This window comes from Achroia grisella, unplaced genomic scaffold, assembly GCF_030625045.1.
Source record: "Achroia grisella isolate CSIRO2021 unplaced genomic scaffold, CSIRO_AGI_Agris_v1 utg544, whole genome shotgun sequence".
In the NCBI taxonomy this organism is placed as follows: Eukaryota; Metazoa; Arthropoda; class Insecta; order Lepidoptera; family Pyralidae; genus Achroia; species Achroia grisella.
The window spans coordinates 1,115,180-1,132,188 of NW_026712929.1; the positions used below are offsets into that span (position 1 = coordinate 1,115,180).

Genomic DNA, 17,009 nt, shown 5'->3' on the forward strand with positions numbered 1-17,009 from the left:
AGATTCGGTAGGCGGGGTGGACGCGATGCGTTCGACTTCGGTGTCTATCTTCTCGAGATGACCTGCCTCGACTGGGAGCGTGCTGGGGGAGCATTGGGCTTCTAAGTTGGACGCTAGACACTCAGCCTTATCTTCGTCGAAGAAGGCTATAGTGTTGTCGGGTCGGACTATCGGGGGCATGTCGTTTGTATGTTGGTCGGTTTTGAGAGATTTCGCTATGCGCCAGTACTTCTAGGAGCTTCTAGGAGCTTGCCCCACCGGCCGTCCCGGATCTGCGCGATGCGCTCCTTAACGCTACGCTGTAAGGCTCGCAGGCGCACCCGGTTCGGTTCGGAGGGGTAGCGATCGTACGCTCTAGTGGCTGTGTTCTTATCGCTTATTAACCTCCTTACGTCATCGGGGAGCTGCCAGCGACGGTCGTCCGTCGCCGGTACCTCCCTGGAGCAGTCCTTGACTGCCGACTGCAGGTGGTTAGTAAGCGAGTCGATCGCAATGAGAGTGTCCTCGGTGGACTCTATGACGTCGGGAATACGGTTGAGTATCGGTGTGTCGGTCGATTCGAGAGATTTCTCGAGTCGTTGCCAGTCTGTTATTGTTTTGGTTGGTAGTGGCGTGTCGGGCGGAGGGCCCAAAAGGAGGGTTACCGGTCGATGGTATAAGCTCGGCATGGAATTTGGGGAGCTCACCCGTAGGGTTACGTTCCTCAGCAGTGCCATGTCCAGTATGTCGGGTCGGTGGTTCACGTTATGGGGATAATGAGTAGGGCGGAGCGGGGCGATTATCTCGAATTCGAGCGAGTCGGCTAGTCTGTCTAGTTTGTGGCCGTTTGTCGTGGACACGTGGCAGTTCCAGCGGGTGTGTTTACAATTCAAATCGCCAGCCAGAATGGTGGCGCTGTTGATATCTAGGAGGGCGCGTAGGTCGCTTTCCAGCAGTAGTTTGCCGGGAGGCTGATATACGGATGCCACGGCGAGCGGTCGGTGGCCGGTCATGCCGAGAAGACAGACGGAGGCCTCCATATGAGTGAGAGGCGGTGTTTGTAGCGGTATACAATGTAGGGACCGTTTATAGTATATGAGCGTACCGCCGCCTCTACAGGCGGTGCGGTCGTTCCTAACTATGTTGTAATTGGCGATTCTAGGATCGCGGACTGAACGTTTCAGTAGGGTCTCCTGCACGAGGAGAATATCGACTTGGTGGTCAGTGAGAAAGGAGGCGATTTCCTCCTTTTTGTTTTTTTAATTGTTCGAACGGACCGAGGCTTTTCTCTCTGAGCTCGAGTACCCATAATTACAGGTTAAAATTGAGGATGGCGGTAAGTACGCCGATGTGCTCGCAGACGGCTGCGAGCCTATTTTGGGGCGACTCCTTATACAGGCGGAGCTTGGAGGCTAGAAGGGCAATCTCGTTAGGGTCGATGGTGCTGGCTAAGCGAGCGACCAATGCGAAGTCCTGCGCGAGGGAGCTGCCGTTGGCCTTGGGGGCCGCGGGCAGTGTTTTGGGGACGGGTTTGTGTATGGGCATGGGCGGGGCTTTCTGGGCGGGCGGGTTGGGTGCTACCTTGCTTACAATTGCCGGGGGTTTAATCCAGGCATTGTTAGCAGGCAGAGGGGCGGGTACGAGTGGCTCGGGTTGTGTTTGAGCCTTGGCGGGGGGCACGTGCCGGAGCACGGTTGCCCTGGGTGTGGGTGGCCTTCTTTTTGGCGGGACGTGGGGCGCGTGAACAACCGCGGTAATTCGCGGTGTGACCCTCTGTGAGGCAGAGGGTGCAACTGGGGGGCGTGGGGGTATTGGGCCTACGGCCGCAATCTGCGGTGGCGTGATCGCCTAGGCACTTAACGCACCGTGGGCGAGCGAAGCAATTACGGGCAGAGTGCCCGTAGTTCTGACAACGGTGGCATTGTCCGGGGTAGGTACGCTCATATCTTCGCTTACTACTTCTGCTATAAATAACTCTTGATATCTATTTTATGAAGCAAGTTAAAAACGTGAAATTATGATGTAAATATTGCCATTTGTAAACAATCGCAGAGACAAAGACAAATATATATATGCAAAGACTTCTATTATTTCATAAAATTCTTGTTTCATCAAATTTCGTACACTGTCTTATATAAAACAGTTTCAGAGATACTTAACTCCTCCCTTGAGAGATTGTCAGACACATCAACAAAGACAAAAACACTGAAATATTAAAAGAAAGTTGTAGTTGGATTGCACAGTATTGAACTCTTCAGAATCATAGTTGAGAGTCTTAAATGGTTCTATTAAGCTGCACTTTCCTTAATCCATTTTTAATCAGGAAGTCAGGCCAATAAGATAATTTAAAGCATTCTAATTGGCATTCTATGTATCATGCATGTAAATTTGATTATATTTTCCTATGATATGATCATAGGAAAATATAATAGAATCATTGTATTTAGAATTGCCAACAATAACAGCTTCGTACAAATGTTTGATCATAAATTTACTAATAATTATAGTAACACTCTTGTGGCCAAGAGTATAATGTTGAAAGGTTGTTATTTTACCTCTATTAAGATCAAGTGACGTGACTTTGCCCTGCAGCATTATATGGTTCCCCGACATTTCTGTACGGATGTCCCAGAACCGTATCGTCTTGTCGAAATGCCCGGAGATTATTGTTGAGCCTGCACCATCCGACGTCACGAGGTCATTGCATGATGATCCTACGAACTTTGTTTCTGTACCTGTTAATATAATAATATTATTACAATGCTTGCTATACTCTCACCATGCAGGTAGTAATATTGAACTTCGTAAAGGATGTTCGCTCCACGTACGGCTAATGCTACATTTATGTATGTATATTTTTTATATAATTGGAAGAGTAAATAAGTTGATCGTACCTGATAAGGTATCAATTTTGAACTTAATAAGCAAATAATTACTAATATTCTAAACGTAAAAACGTATTTGTTCTCTATTACATTTTTGGGTTAAAATGGTAGAGGCTTTATTTTTGTAAGTTCTAATGTAACAAGCAGAAATTATTTTATAATTATTAAGGAATAAATATAGCAGACTAGCATGGACGTCGAGAACAATTAGACCTATGTCATAATGATATATTTAATATTATAATTTAAGAGTGTTCGTTAACTTTAGAAGTTACTATTTCCACAAAACAAAATGTCAAGATAATTTATTATGTAATGTAAAAATAGAATGTTTAGAACAGTTTTAGTGAATTTTAAAACTCTTAAACTCTAACAAAATGAACGAGGAAAATCGATTATACGTACAAATTAATTAATTGGAACCTAATTTGCATATCTAATTAATTTTGTACGAATTAGTCCGTGAAAGTCGGTCTCATTTCGATATTAACATTGTATAGAAGCGGTCAGGCGTCTATGGATATTGCAAACCAACATTGGTATTCAATATTATTTGTTTCTATAATCATTAACTTTGAATGTGTTCTACATACAACATGAAAAAGAAGTTTCTATAACAGTAGGTTACTACTAATACAGTTTCATATTTACTTATAATTATTATAATAATAATAATGTTCTATTCAGGCCACGAAAAAACTGACTTCAATCGCATTATGAAAGATAATACCAAACGTACTAGACAGAATAAATCAAATTTGCAAGAGATGCCAGCTAAAGAATTATCAAAATTGTTTCACGTAGAAAAAGTTATGACATGGAAAAAAAAACAATCGAATTGAAAACTTCCTCTTATATTCGTGATAAAACTCTACTAACGTTCCTTGTCTACTATAATTTAAATAACGTCTCAAATAGCAGGTTACAATATGAATTTATGCAAACAGAACTGTGCTAATTCAATAAGAGAAAAAGCTTAAATATTATAATTTTAGCGGTCCAAGGTAATAATGTATATATGTATGTATAAAAGACATCAACGGGTGTATATGTAACAACTGCCTATTGAATCCTTATAGCATCATACTTGATCTATCGGGTTGATATATCTAAGTAAATAGTTACTAACCGATTAAGTAAATAAAAAAATAAATCACTTAAATGTTTAAGCTGACGATGAAACCAATAAACAAACTTGCTAGTTTATTAGACTATGTAATTACAACTTTGATGATGAGAAATATAGTTTATGTGCGGATTAGATAATTATAAACAATTTCGAGTAGAATATCGCTCGAGCATCGCTCCTAATGACCTATAGTAAAACTAATTATAGAGGAAGATGGTGCCTCAAGCGTCAATAATTTTAATGTGTTTATGGGTACAAATTTCCTCGCTGGTCTCATGTTTCTCTCGTCCTTTAACTAACTCGATGTTGTATTGGTATGTAACGATTATGGCCGTAATTCGATTACTCGCAATAATTCCTATTGGTTCGTATTAGTTTCATACCCTTTATTAGTTCCTGCAGATTATATGGGCGTGCGCCAGATTGACGACAAGCGTTGCGTTCTTTAATAAATAAAAATAAATTCAGCAGCGGATAACAGCTGATTTCATAAAGCTATTGTGAGAGTTAGTTATGTACGTGTAAATGATGTTATGGTGTTATTACATAGTTAATAAATTCAAGATTACAATAAACTTGATGAAGTAATGTGAACCATGTTTTTGACTTGATATTAGTTTAAAATATTAGAGACACATACATCAAATTCTAAAATAATCAATAATTAATATATGCAACAATATACTATATATTGTTGTTGCAATACCTGCATATACTGCTTAGTTGACATCCTTACATTAAAAAAATCGCTTAGGTACCACGATATTATTATAATCCTTTTTATAAAATAATTTAAATCAAATATACATTTAAATTCAATGTAATATTGATAACTATATGTATGTATACATATAACTATATACTTACAACTTTTACTCCTGAGATCCCAAATTTTGAGTGTCCGGTCGTGGCTACCGGTGATCACCTTGGTTGATTCACCAAGAAACTTAGCTGCCATCACCTTCCCACTGTGCCCAGTCAGCGTGTGCTGCAAAACATTAATTACACGTTAAACAATTACAACTAGCCATTTTAATTATCTCTAAACTATATACGGATGTTGGCGATTTGTGCTATGAGTGTAAAGTTATTGCTGTGCTTAATGAACGTTTATATTTAAATCGTTGTCGTCAGAAACTCATTCATTTCCTTGGTGAAATTAATAGTCACTGGTGGTATTTTACACAGGTTTAGAGTTATAGATAATTTTTCAATAAAACCTTATAAAAATGAACTGCCTACAAATGTAGTTGCAATTTCAAATAAAAAAAAAAAAACAAAACAAACATTTTGCAAATGACTGGAAACCAACATGGCAGGGGGCGAATAACGTTGAATTACTATCTCAATTGACTCTGATGATATCCCAGTCAACATTGACTCTATGATGATTATTAGAAAAAAAATTAGATTGGAAGAAGAATTTATGACTAGGAAAGTACTAAAGCAAGAGATAGACAATACATTGAGCGTATTAGAGTCGTGACTAATTTTCGTAGTTGTAACCGTGTACGTAAAAAAGGATCAAGAAAATGGTTACAAAAATTTGTCTGCTCTAATGCTAATAATAATTATGTCTATCGCAATCTCTAGTTCACAACCTAACCTATTGTGGTTTCGGTAATTCTGAAATAGTACAACCACAGCGATGTCTTGTTTATATGCTACTAGCTACTCACTCTGGCTTCACACGCATGTATTATATACAAATAACCCTCCCCTCGAATTACTCTATCTATTTAAAAAAAAACCGCTTCATAATCCGTTGCGAAGTTTTGAAGATTTAAGCATACATAGGGACAGACAGCAACAGCGATTTTGTTTTATACTATGTGTAATGATGATGTACAATTACAAACAAATATGAATATTGTAAAATAATATTTAAATACAAGATATTATGCGTTTTGGGATTTTTGTATAAATGACGTTATAAAGACTATGACTGTATAGTACATACTTATTTTTTTATAAACTCGTTATTCTATGAATTAACTTACAATCTAGCTCTATGTGTAAATTGTGATTGACATTTATGGATTCATCATCATGTAATCATCATATTAATAATTTTCAGTTACAAGTTGTGGAGACATACTAACAAGTGTAGTTAAATATAAGTTTGTAATGAGATATATTAGAGGCGAAATCTATAATTATATAGATAGATAAAATCTTTATTCGTATGAAAACAATACAAACAAAATATACGTGTAGAATAATAAAATAAGACAATTTAACCTGTAAAATGAAAACATAAAAATAAAAGAAATACTAGATGCCACAGAAATACGTAGAGAGGAGTATTAAAAAATCCATACTAACTAGACAGTCTAATAAAAAATAGAAGAGACTATTCAATAGGCTACCGGCCGGCATTGGAGAGCCATTTACACGTGGCTCCCGGCGAACCACGAACAACGATTATTGTCTTCGCTTTATGGCCTCGTGATCACAACGAACAGCTTCACTACGCTGCGCCGAATAGTCCGCTCACGAGGGAAGTAGCTGTGCTGTCTATTTGCATTTAAAGTATCTATTAATTAGATGTCATACTGTGTGAACAATCCTTAGGTTCAATAAAACGTCAAATGAACTCGCGATTCCTATTTGTATTATTTTCATGTAAGAAATGTACCAAAACGTGAGAACTGTTTTATATGTAGCTTGACTATTTTAATTTGTTTGTAATAAATTAATGAACATTCTATTCAAAGTCGTAGCGTAGCTGTTATAGATTTATAACACGACGTAAGAACTGAACATGACAAGCTTGTAGTTAAACAATTCCAACACGCTCAAAATGTCTCCATAACTTTGCGGTAATATGCGACTGGACATCTGACCCACTCTCACTACTCTTAATTACAGACAAAACGCTCCGTTATCGGGCGGTACGGCCGACAAGTTTCATTGCGTTTATGTTTAGCAAACACTCACATATTCAAGGAGAAATGGGTGGGTTGATTCTTTTGTTTAAAGAAGAAACAATATTAAATGCATCCTCGACAAAATTTTAATTGAACCGATGTAGGAGTTAATTGTATCGATAAAAATAGTCATAATTTATACAAAATTGATGGTGATATCGCTTAACACACAAATGTAACATTTCAGAGAATATATTATATAATTAAGCTATTCTTTATGAAGTTTGTTGACAAAACATACAATACATGATAATTACAAGAGGTAATGTCAGTAAGAACATTGTGAGAACACAATATTCTGGTTTTAAGCAAACATGGATTATTTCCTACAATTGAAAATTACGATTTATAAGCGAATTTTTGACAGAAATAAATGAGAATGATATTCTCTTGAACACATAAGATATTTTAGATAATATTTGCATTTTTATTTTTGTTGTATATGAAGATTGTATAAAGCTTGACATTTTTTTATTTCATTGTATTCAAAATCTAAGTTAAAAGGCATCTTATTAATTACATAGCTTACTAAAGCGATTTCCCGCCCGCCTAACGACCTTTCTTCACTCGGTTGCCGATGTACCGTTTACCAGTAGTCCTCGCAAATTTGCTAGTCATGACGAGACGAGCCATTACATGTTATTACAGTAATTATATAGATACTGACTCGTCACAGAAATTCCACCACGCGCCTCGAATTTCAGTTCATTAAAAAGTTTAAAACGGTATTTAAATTGAGTTTAAGGTCGAAAAAAGTCAATTTGTCTGTGGTAATAAATGACATCACATCAAAAGCCAACATGACTGACTGAAGTATCGCTCGATACGTCTCAAATAGCGCTTATGGGGGAATAACTCGTGTTCTTTTTTCTTGATCCTACTTTTTACTGCATTTTATGGAAACTATTTAATAAAATTAACTGACGATAATTCTCGGTGAGGAGGAATTAATTGAGTTTAATTCGTTAAGCGCCATTTAGTCGGAACGTTGTTCCCAGTGAGTGCACAACGGGACCTTATCATCGCTTTAAAATTTATAGTATAGTGGCTAATTAAGAGTACACTCATTTAGTAGTTGGTCGCGTCACGAGTGCGGGGCGCGTATAAGCTCCCGCTTTCGGGTTATTGCGCGCGATAGTGGGGCACACTAATTGAGGGGGTTAAGCGATATCGTTTGGACAAGACCTGCCGACTTCTAACGAGCTCATATAACATACAATTTCTAGAAGGAAATGGAACCGTTTATACGAGTCCACATCTCAGCAATTTGTAATGACAACAGTAACGTAAGTGTAGTGTAGACTGTAGTGATCCGACCTGATGGTAAGATCTTGCCATAACTTATTTAGTAACAAAGATGTCATATGTGCCTTGTATGCTACAAGGAGCAACCTTGTTTTATGTGACTGGAATGGAAAATAAACTGAGGAACCACCTGATGCCGGTGACACCTGACCTGTATACGTGTACTACGTAAATTAGAAAATAGATTTAAGGCGCCCGTAGTATTTCCATTTCTTAGAAATAAAGGTCCTTTTACTACCTTAAAAATCACCAAGGCGTAAGATCAAAAAAACGCAGGCGGTTTATTTTACAAACCAAGAGAATCCTTACAAACTGCATTGTACACGATGCTATATACTCCAAGTTCAGTATAGTCAAACATAACCATAATATAGGTCGGTATACATATCAATAATTAAAAATCTAATAAATAGGGCCAATAATTTCATCATTATTGTTCATATAATTCAACTATACATTCCCTCCTATATCTAAATGTTAGTTATCAGGCACTCGTTATATTTATCTCAATATTGTGAATTTGAATATCAGAGTGGCCGTTTCAAAGTATAAATATCGTACGTGCGGCCAGCAAAATAACTCACTCCTTATAAATCGTTGATTTAAATTGCGCTCTCTCATTAGTGATTCAGTCTGTGGTTTTCCGTATAGAAATACACAACTTATTACTTAGCTAAAGGAATTATGTGCATCTGTGTACGAACCACGACTTTTGGTCAACGCATGCTAGAGCATAACTTATCTACATATCATGCAGATTTTACAAGATTTTGCGATTGAATTTCATAGAGTCCTTACTAATATTTTTAAATATGCAATGGATTTGTTAGTGATTTCTATTTTGTTTAGTGATTTCCTAACTGATCGTGGCGAAATTAATATTTGATAGGCAAAAAAATTAGCCATTCATTGCCATGCTGGTCAACTATCTAGGCATGGGAAAATGAATATAGATTCATTATCAGTACATCAAACTAACCAGATGTGTAAATTTTTACGCACTAACCGGGTGAGAACAGATGGGGTGTGTGATACATATGAATGGACGAACTTTAGACGATTTTTAATGTCTGTTAAAATAATGACTTCATAATGAGCTTATCCTCAAAACTAGTAAGCTAATAACTAAATAACATTAAGTCTAAAGCTACTCTAATAATTGATTCTGGGAGCTACTCTTATGTAATTTTAAGAAAATTTTAGTTTTAATGTTTTACATACCAAAACGACGCCAGCGCGGGCCATTAGTCAGGAAATAAATATTGCGTTGACTGAAAACATCACTGTCTTTTATTGCAACTTGTGCAATATTATATAATAAGGCTAACCCAATATAATATATATAGCGATACAAGATATACAAGAGATAAGATTATAAAAAACATTCTTAACTACCTACATTAAAAATAAAATTTATGACAACATTCTATATTTTTTGATAAAATTGCCTGTCCGTATTTCTTGATACGATCTAAATTCTGAGAGATCTCATTAACACCCTTTAAATCCAAACAGATAATGTTTATGACGATCACTGTATTCAGGCCATGCAGAACGGTAGCGCTCACATTATTGAGTTTATGGTTAAACTGAAAACTTGAGAGTTTATTATCTGGCAGGTACATTTAACTTCCTAGTTGGCGCTTATCAGGACTACATAAACAAGGACAGGTGGTGGTTAAATCACAAGAGTGTGCGCGATATGAAAAGAGACAACCTGATGTAATCAACAAGTGGCCGCCGCGGGGGCGCGCCTTGTTATTTAGAATTCTGCTGTATGTGTTAGAAAATATATTAGTGAGTACATCGCAATAAGGAAAAAAAATACCTATGTCAAATAAGAAAACGATTTTTTTCATTCCAAACAAGATTAAATCTCGGTATTTTTGTACCTCTGTATGTATTTGCAATTACTTCTGAATAAGTTAGGATGGATTCTTTATATTATAGTTAATGTATTTTTCAATATACATACAGCAATTTAATAAATTGTACAGATTATAAAAGCGGGATATTTGACGTGATTATGTTATTTATGAGCTCCCGGTATTTTTTACAACGGAGCTTCAATAAAGTTGTAGATTTCTTTATTACTACTCATATAGTCATAACCTATTTCTAAAACAAGTTTGTTGCTATTATTGAATAATAAACGCGTTATATTATTGAATTGATGACATTTAAACTACCGCAGTAGTTAGTTACGACAAAACTGTATAGTAAAATTAGATTAAGTTGAATTTCAAAAACCTGTCAACTATTTGAATAATATGTAAAGAACATTAAGTCCTTTTTAGTCTTAGTGTTTAGATTTCAGAATCTGATCTTTTTTGTTATAATGATTCTTATAAAAAGATTGTGTCTATTTATTCGAAATACACTTTTCATATAATTATTATGTCAGATATAAAGGTAAAATAAAAGACACATAAATCGTATGAAAATGTTAATCCTTAAAAAATACATATAATTCAATTACCCGTATTTTATCCTGTATTATCTATATTAATGTACAAATTTAAATATGTAACAAGTGAGAGAAAAATTGTAATTTGATTCATATTTATTGACTTTATCCATTGAAGTCACGATTCGTTTAAAATTCAAATATTTGTAATCATGAGTATGTCAAATTATATTGATCTAGGTATTTTTTTATGTACATAATAAGAATATATTTGCGAACAAATATGTATTTAAGTATGTCCATTTGTTGTCTAGTATGTACAGTGCAAGGCCTTCTTAGCTTTGGGATTAAATATCGCTATGCCTCAGTTATGTTCGTACAAAATTATTAATATTCATTAAAAATATATTACCAATGATGTTCCACCTGATTAGGTGTGTTAACTGTTTCCTAAAAATATAAATAGTATTATACTATGGATAGAATAGTTGTTACGACAACGTTATAATTTTAATTTTAATTTTCATACTGCTTTCTTGATATATGATAGCGTAGCGGCTTTTGTATTGATTGCCGCATGCATCCTTATGTAAAGTGCGAATACTGTAACTACCATATAAATTGACGTGGTCGTGTGGAAATATTCATGCTTAAAAAGAATGGCGGCGTGGTGGGCCGGGTATAAAATATGGTCGAGCGCAGTGATGTCCGTCATACTCGTGAACGAGTGCTGCTTGTAGGGACTGGTCTGCTCTTATCACTACGACTGATTTAATCTTATTGCATGATTATATTTGACCAAAAAATTAGTGCTTGTTGGTAGTTTGTATTCACACGTTTCGACTTGTAAATGTAAACTTACAAGGATTATTTAAAAGAGCAACACACAAGTTTCTTGCTCGTTCTTCTTGTGATGAGACAGCTTTCAGAGTGGTAGATAAAAAACAAATTGTTATGACTATTCAAAAGTGCTTAAATTAAGTTTATTTGAATAAATGATTTTCTATTCTATTCTATTCTAGTTGTTTTTGGAGACTGTATATTTTTATAAGGATTGTAATCACCGATACCGTGGGAACGAGGTCGAACCCTTACTAGTACTGCTTGCGGCGACAGCTTGACCCCCTGACGGTTTACGGGATCTGCATTTACGCCTGGAACTACTGCCGTAACCGCGAAATATAAGGTAATGCAAAGAGCGTAAATATGAGGTATTAACCGACACTTGACGACTAAACTTTGCACTGGTTGTTATTGGAACGGGTGTGAGGACTCAATATGGAACTTCTATAAGGGTTCTTTAAAAAACAATTTTATCGTTGAATCATTGATGGTGTGAGGGCTTACTTGATTTCTAGAGCGAAGGATCGCCATAAGAATCCGGCTAGAAAATGCGGCTGCCGATCTTGGCATTGATCCAATCGGACCTCTTTGACCTCTAATTCTGTATAAGGTACTTATATATATATACATATATATATATATATATACATATGTATATTTGTCAGTACGTGTAATATGCATAAATTGGTACGTAATTAATATTAGGACTGCTTGACTAACTTCAACTGATATCACAACTCAAACTGTATATCATCATCTGCTTCTTCCTTATCCCATTTATTTGGGGTCGGCGTAATATGTTTCTCTCTTCCATTCATCTCTGTTCGCAGTCATTCCGTTATTTACTCCCTTTCTCACCATATCATCTTTCACACAGTCCATCCATCTCTTTTTCGGTCTTCCTCTACCCTTATAACCATCCACATTCATATGTAACACCGTCCTTAGGATATGATCTTCATTCCTATGCATTACATGCCCATACCACGATAGACGATTACTCTTTAACCTCTCTGACATCGGTGCCACTTTCATACTTCCTCTGATGTATTCATTCTTTATCTTGTCTATCCTCGTCGCACCACACATCCATCTCAACATTCGCATTTCAGTTGCATGCAGTCGTCTCTCATCCGTCGCCTTTATTTAGCACTCTGATCCATACAAAATAGTAGGCCGGATCATGGTCTTGTAAATTTTGCCCTTAAGTTTAAGGGGAACTCGTGAGTCGCACGTCGTCGCCGTAACCTGCCGCCACTTCATCCAACCTGAGTTAATCCTGTGCTTTATGGTTCGGTCTAATTCGCCATTGCTTTGGAGGAGTGAACCTAAATACCGGAAATCGGAGCAGATCGGCAATGGAGCTCCATTTAGTGATATGGCTGCAGAGCCAGAAATACCGCCAAATTCGCAAAACATGTATTCCGTTTTGGAATTACTAATCTTTAAGCTACCACTTTCCAGCTTTTGCTGCCACATCGCCAATCTACTCTGTATCTCAGCTCCCTCCTCACCAACGAGCACAATGTCATCTGCAAATGCATGCACCAGGGTGCCTCTTCTTGTATCTCCGACATCAAGACATCCATTATCAACAAAAAGACAACTCAAACTGTATATATAATAAACATATTATGTCATTACGCGTAATTGAAAACAAAATGTATCTCTTGAGTTTTAGTTGAACTGGACGGTAGGGATAGTGATAAAAAATCACGCATATATTGCAAAAAGTATCCTACATTAATAAACAATTTTGATTTTGGAAGGAGTTCGTTGTATAAGGTAAATGATAGTTATGGGTTAAGTTCTAAGAAATAATAATAACATAATATTCATATTCCCTATTCACACAGGACAAAATTAGGCAAGCAATTAGCAATATAATATTTAACACTGTGAAATTAATTCACGGCACATATAAATAAGCTAGAGCAAAGTTTGATCAGCAGATATAATATTAATATCATTGTTAAATCAATTTGCTGAGCAATTTTAATTAATGTAGCCAAATGGATTATTAATATGGTAATTTCATTTCCCATTTACGAATGATAAGTCTAGTGGATCTTTATCTCGGATTCAAGTAATTAAATGGATATTAATTTGCATACGGAAAAGATAGATGAATTATATTAAATGGTATAACAGAAATTCGCCGGTCATTGTGCCGCGTGAGAATTATATAATTTTAGGGAATATCACTGCAAAAAATAAATTGATTCTAATTGTTGCAGTGCTAAGAATAATGCTCGCACTGGGTTTTTTTGCCATTTAATTTAATGTTGGTATTTAGCAATAATTACAGACTGGTGTTATGATTATAGGTATCATTATTTATGTTTCCCCTAATATACAATTTAAGTTTGCGAGTTATTACGACTCACGGCAAGATGAATGAGTTGATTTTAAATAATTTGAAAAAATTAAGTATAATTTATATTTAAGCCACATTTGTAGATTAAAAAAAGCTTAGATCATAAATTATGGCATTTTAAAATCATTGCAATAATACTATATTTAAACTCAAACATTAAATCATATATCCATCTGGAGCCCTTTGACTATTTGTGTCTAACCTATATACCCTATATTATTTAAAAATCGTGTATTATAGAAAAGTAAATAAAAAAATATATATACATTGTCATGTATTATTTGATTACTCTTATTATTAGATATCTTACTTCTTAAACAGTACTATTATAGATACATTTATATAGTAGTTATTGTTTCAAAATATGAGTATTTGGGTTAAAATAATATTAAATAAAATGTTAAGCTTTTGTGTCATTGGGTTTCTGAGAATTGATCGAATTCTCATGTGGAATATGACTCGTGACGAAAATGTATATTATTTGGTATTACAAATTTATCGAATACATTTATTTAATGTTTTCCGTTCAATTTACCCATGAATTTGGAACAAATCTATAGAGAATTTTATTGTCGTAGGAAAGAGCAAAGCGTGGTTTTATATTATCTGTTAACATCTCTTTTATATTTGACATAGTAACAGCATATAAATTATATTACGTTCTGAAATTAAAATTCTGGTTAAGTATAAATATAAAGAACGATGACTAAATAAGATGAAAGTAGAATAAGTATGGTTGAAATGCGAGCGCTGCGAAGGATATGTAAACTCAAGCGACCAGTATAGAATGATGATTACTGCTACTGGCGGAACATACACTTACACATACATATGTAAATTTAAATATAGGTATATTGCAACTATCTAAGTAAATTCGGCTTCGTGGTAACCAACGCACTCTAGCCAAATTTCGATTCGGAGTCATGTCATAAGTTTGTGGACAATGATTTAGCAATTGTTTAAACTACTTTCGACATGACATTTATTATATGAAACATAAGGGTTGATTTCATTAAATAGGTTTTGTAACGTCAAGTAGTTTCCTTCATCGATGTGATTCAGTATTTGTACAATAATATATTTCTATGTATTATGAATAATAGTAGAATAAAGGTCTAAAACGTCCACTTAAATTTCATTAAAGATAACACTCGTGTTGTTGCTTGAGTTGCAATTATATCATTGATTGTAATCAATCTACCTTTAAGACCTATATGTATTATATATTATACACATTTCCTATTTCTAATAAAGATTTTTCATATTCAACATAATTCAACGATTTTTCATACCAGTAATTAATATCATCAGTATCCCTTTACAGATACATGAAGAAATAGCTAATTAACTATTTCTTTATGAATATGTAATAGCTATTAGGAATCAATTTAAGTAAAATAAAGCGACTATTTTATATCATAGATATCGTAAAAAACACAATAAAATAATAATGTTAGCTACACATCTACGTTGGAGGCATTTAACTGATTTTTGTTAGGTATTCAACAGGCGTGCTTGGACATAATTTTTTTGTTATATACGGGTTCTTACAATAAAATTCAACGTTTTAGTCATATATCAACCTTTTTCTATTTGAAGCAATTCTACCTTTACGTTATTTGAATTAATGTAGTGATGAAGATACTTCTAACTTCAAAGACATCTCATATATAAGTATAAATTCGGTTAATATAAATAAATACTTTCACATAAGTATTTATTAAAATTTCAATAGTGTCTGTCACTCGTTACCCCACATCGAATTGATAACATTTTTCAGTCACGACATATAAATTACAATCTCTTTTACAGTTACGGCTTTATGAGAGTAAACACCAGATTCGACAAAATCATTTATTAAGCATTAAAATAAACCAATATCCGTTATATTGTTACAAATACATACTCATTAACCGATTTCACTTTAATGCACGTGGTCCTGTAGTCGGAGGAATAAAAATTTATTCACGGTTGTTTTATGTCTGAATTGATCACATATTATGAATGAAAGACTAAATACCACCTATTTGATCGTTACCGACACACAATATATTTTTTTTAAATCTGTATTATCTTTTTAGTATATAAAATAGAAAATAAAATGAAGAAGTTAATAAATATTACTTATATAGTAGTATTATTATTATAATACAAATTATAATATTTTTTACTAGTAAACTTTTTGATTTATGCTATTTTATACAATGAAATGGAACGTTTTATGGCAAAATTCATGATGTCAATAATTAACATAAACGACAAAATAATTGGAGGTGCGAGAGATATATCATTGTAATTATAATTATAATTTAATAGTATGCCTTGTGGCTGGCAAATTTATAGAGGGAATTTTATAGTTATGTGATTAGTGTCGTATCATAAAGTGGCTAAATAAATCAACACAAGGAGGCTTAAAATATAACTCGAATAATCTGACTACAAAACGCGGTACTGTTAGTCAATTAACAAAATATGCGGTGTAGCGGAACAGTAAAAGCCTGAGTATATTTGTCGCGATTAGCCTTGTTTTATCTCCCGAGCACGCACAACCAACCTCCATGAAGTATGCCTTAAACTGTTCCAATATTTAGAGTTTCATACGGAACAAAATGAAAGGAAGTAAAAGTGACATTTAATACCTTTCATAGAAAATAGAAAAATAAAAATGACAAGAAGTTGAACTTATCTTATAAAGTTAGCATTAAGTAAGGTATAAAGTTATACCTTAATTAACTATTTTTATTATGTTTTCAAAATGGCGCATAGGTGGACGGCTTACCTGTTTGAAATGGTCACCATCGCCTATATACATGAACATCACTACGGACTTCATGGTATCATGTGACGCTCGCAATACCACTCATGGATTGCCATTCCAGAGAACTAACATTTTATGCCTCTTATCCTGCAACTTCACTATGAAACAGTAAAGTCACTTACACATAAGAACTCATCTTTTAACCTAAATAGCTTTCTAAAGAAAGCAGCTTGGCGGTTCGAAATACTGATGTATCCTTGCCATGACTCTTTTTTAAAAAGTTTACAAAGCTAAAAACTTCATATTTCTTGTGTTTTAAAGTTTTAGTAACAAATTCTTTGAACACAGAAAGAACCTCCCCGGGTGCCTTAGTGCAATTATGTGAAGGGTACACGT

General features: G+C 34.7%; 1 protein-coding gene across 2 annotated transcripts in view; it reads right to left on the reverse strand.

Moving 5' to 3' along the window:
- LOC131847919 (autophagy-related protein 16-1) overlaps positions 1-17,009 on the reverse strand; it is a 187,034-nt gene that overhangs the window by 26,066 nt on the left and 143,959 nt on the right. For both annotated transcript variants that reach the window (XM_059197635.1, XM_059197634.1), the window contains 2 exons: positions 4,861-4,981; positions 2,535-2,714 (listed from right to left, as the gene is read on the reverse strand). In XM_059197635.1, the coding sequence (XP_059053618.1) occupies positions 2,535-2,714; positions 4,861-4,981 (301 nt within the window). The remainder of the gene's footprint in view (positions 1-2,534; positions 2,715-4,860; positions 4,982-17,009) is intronic.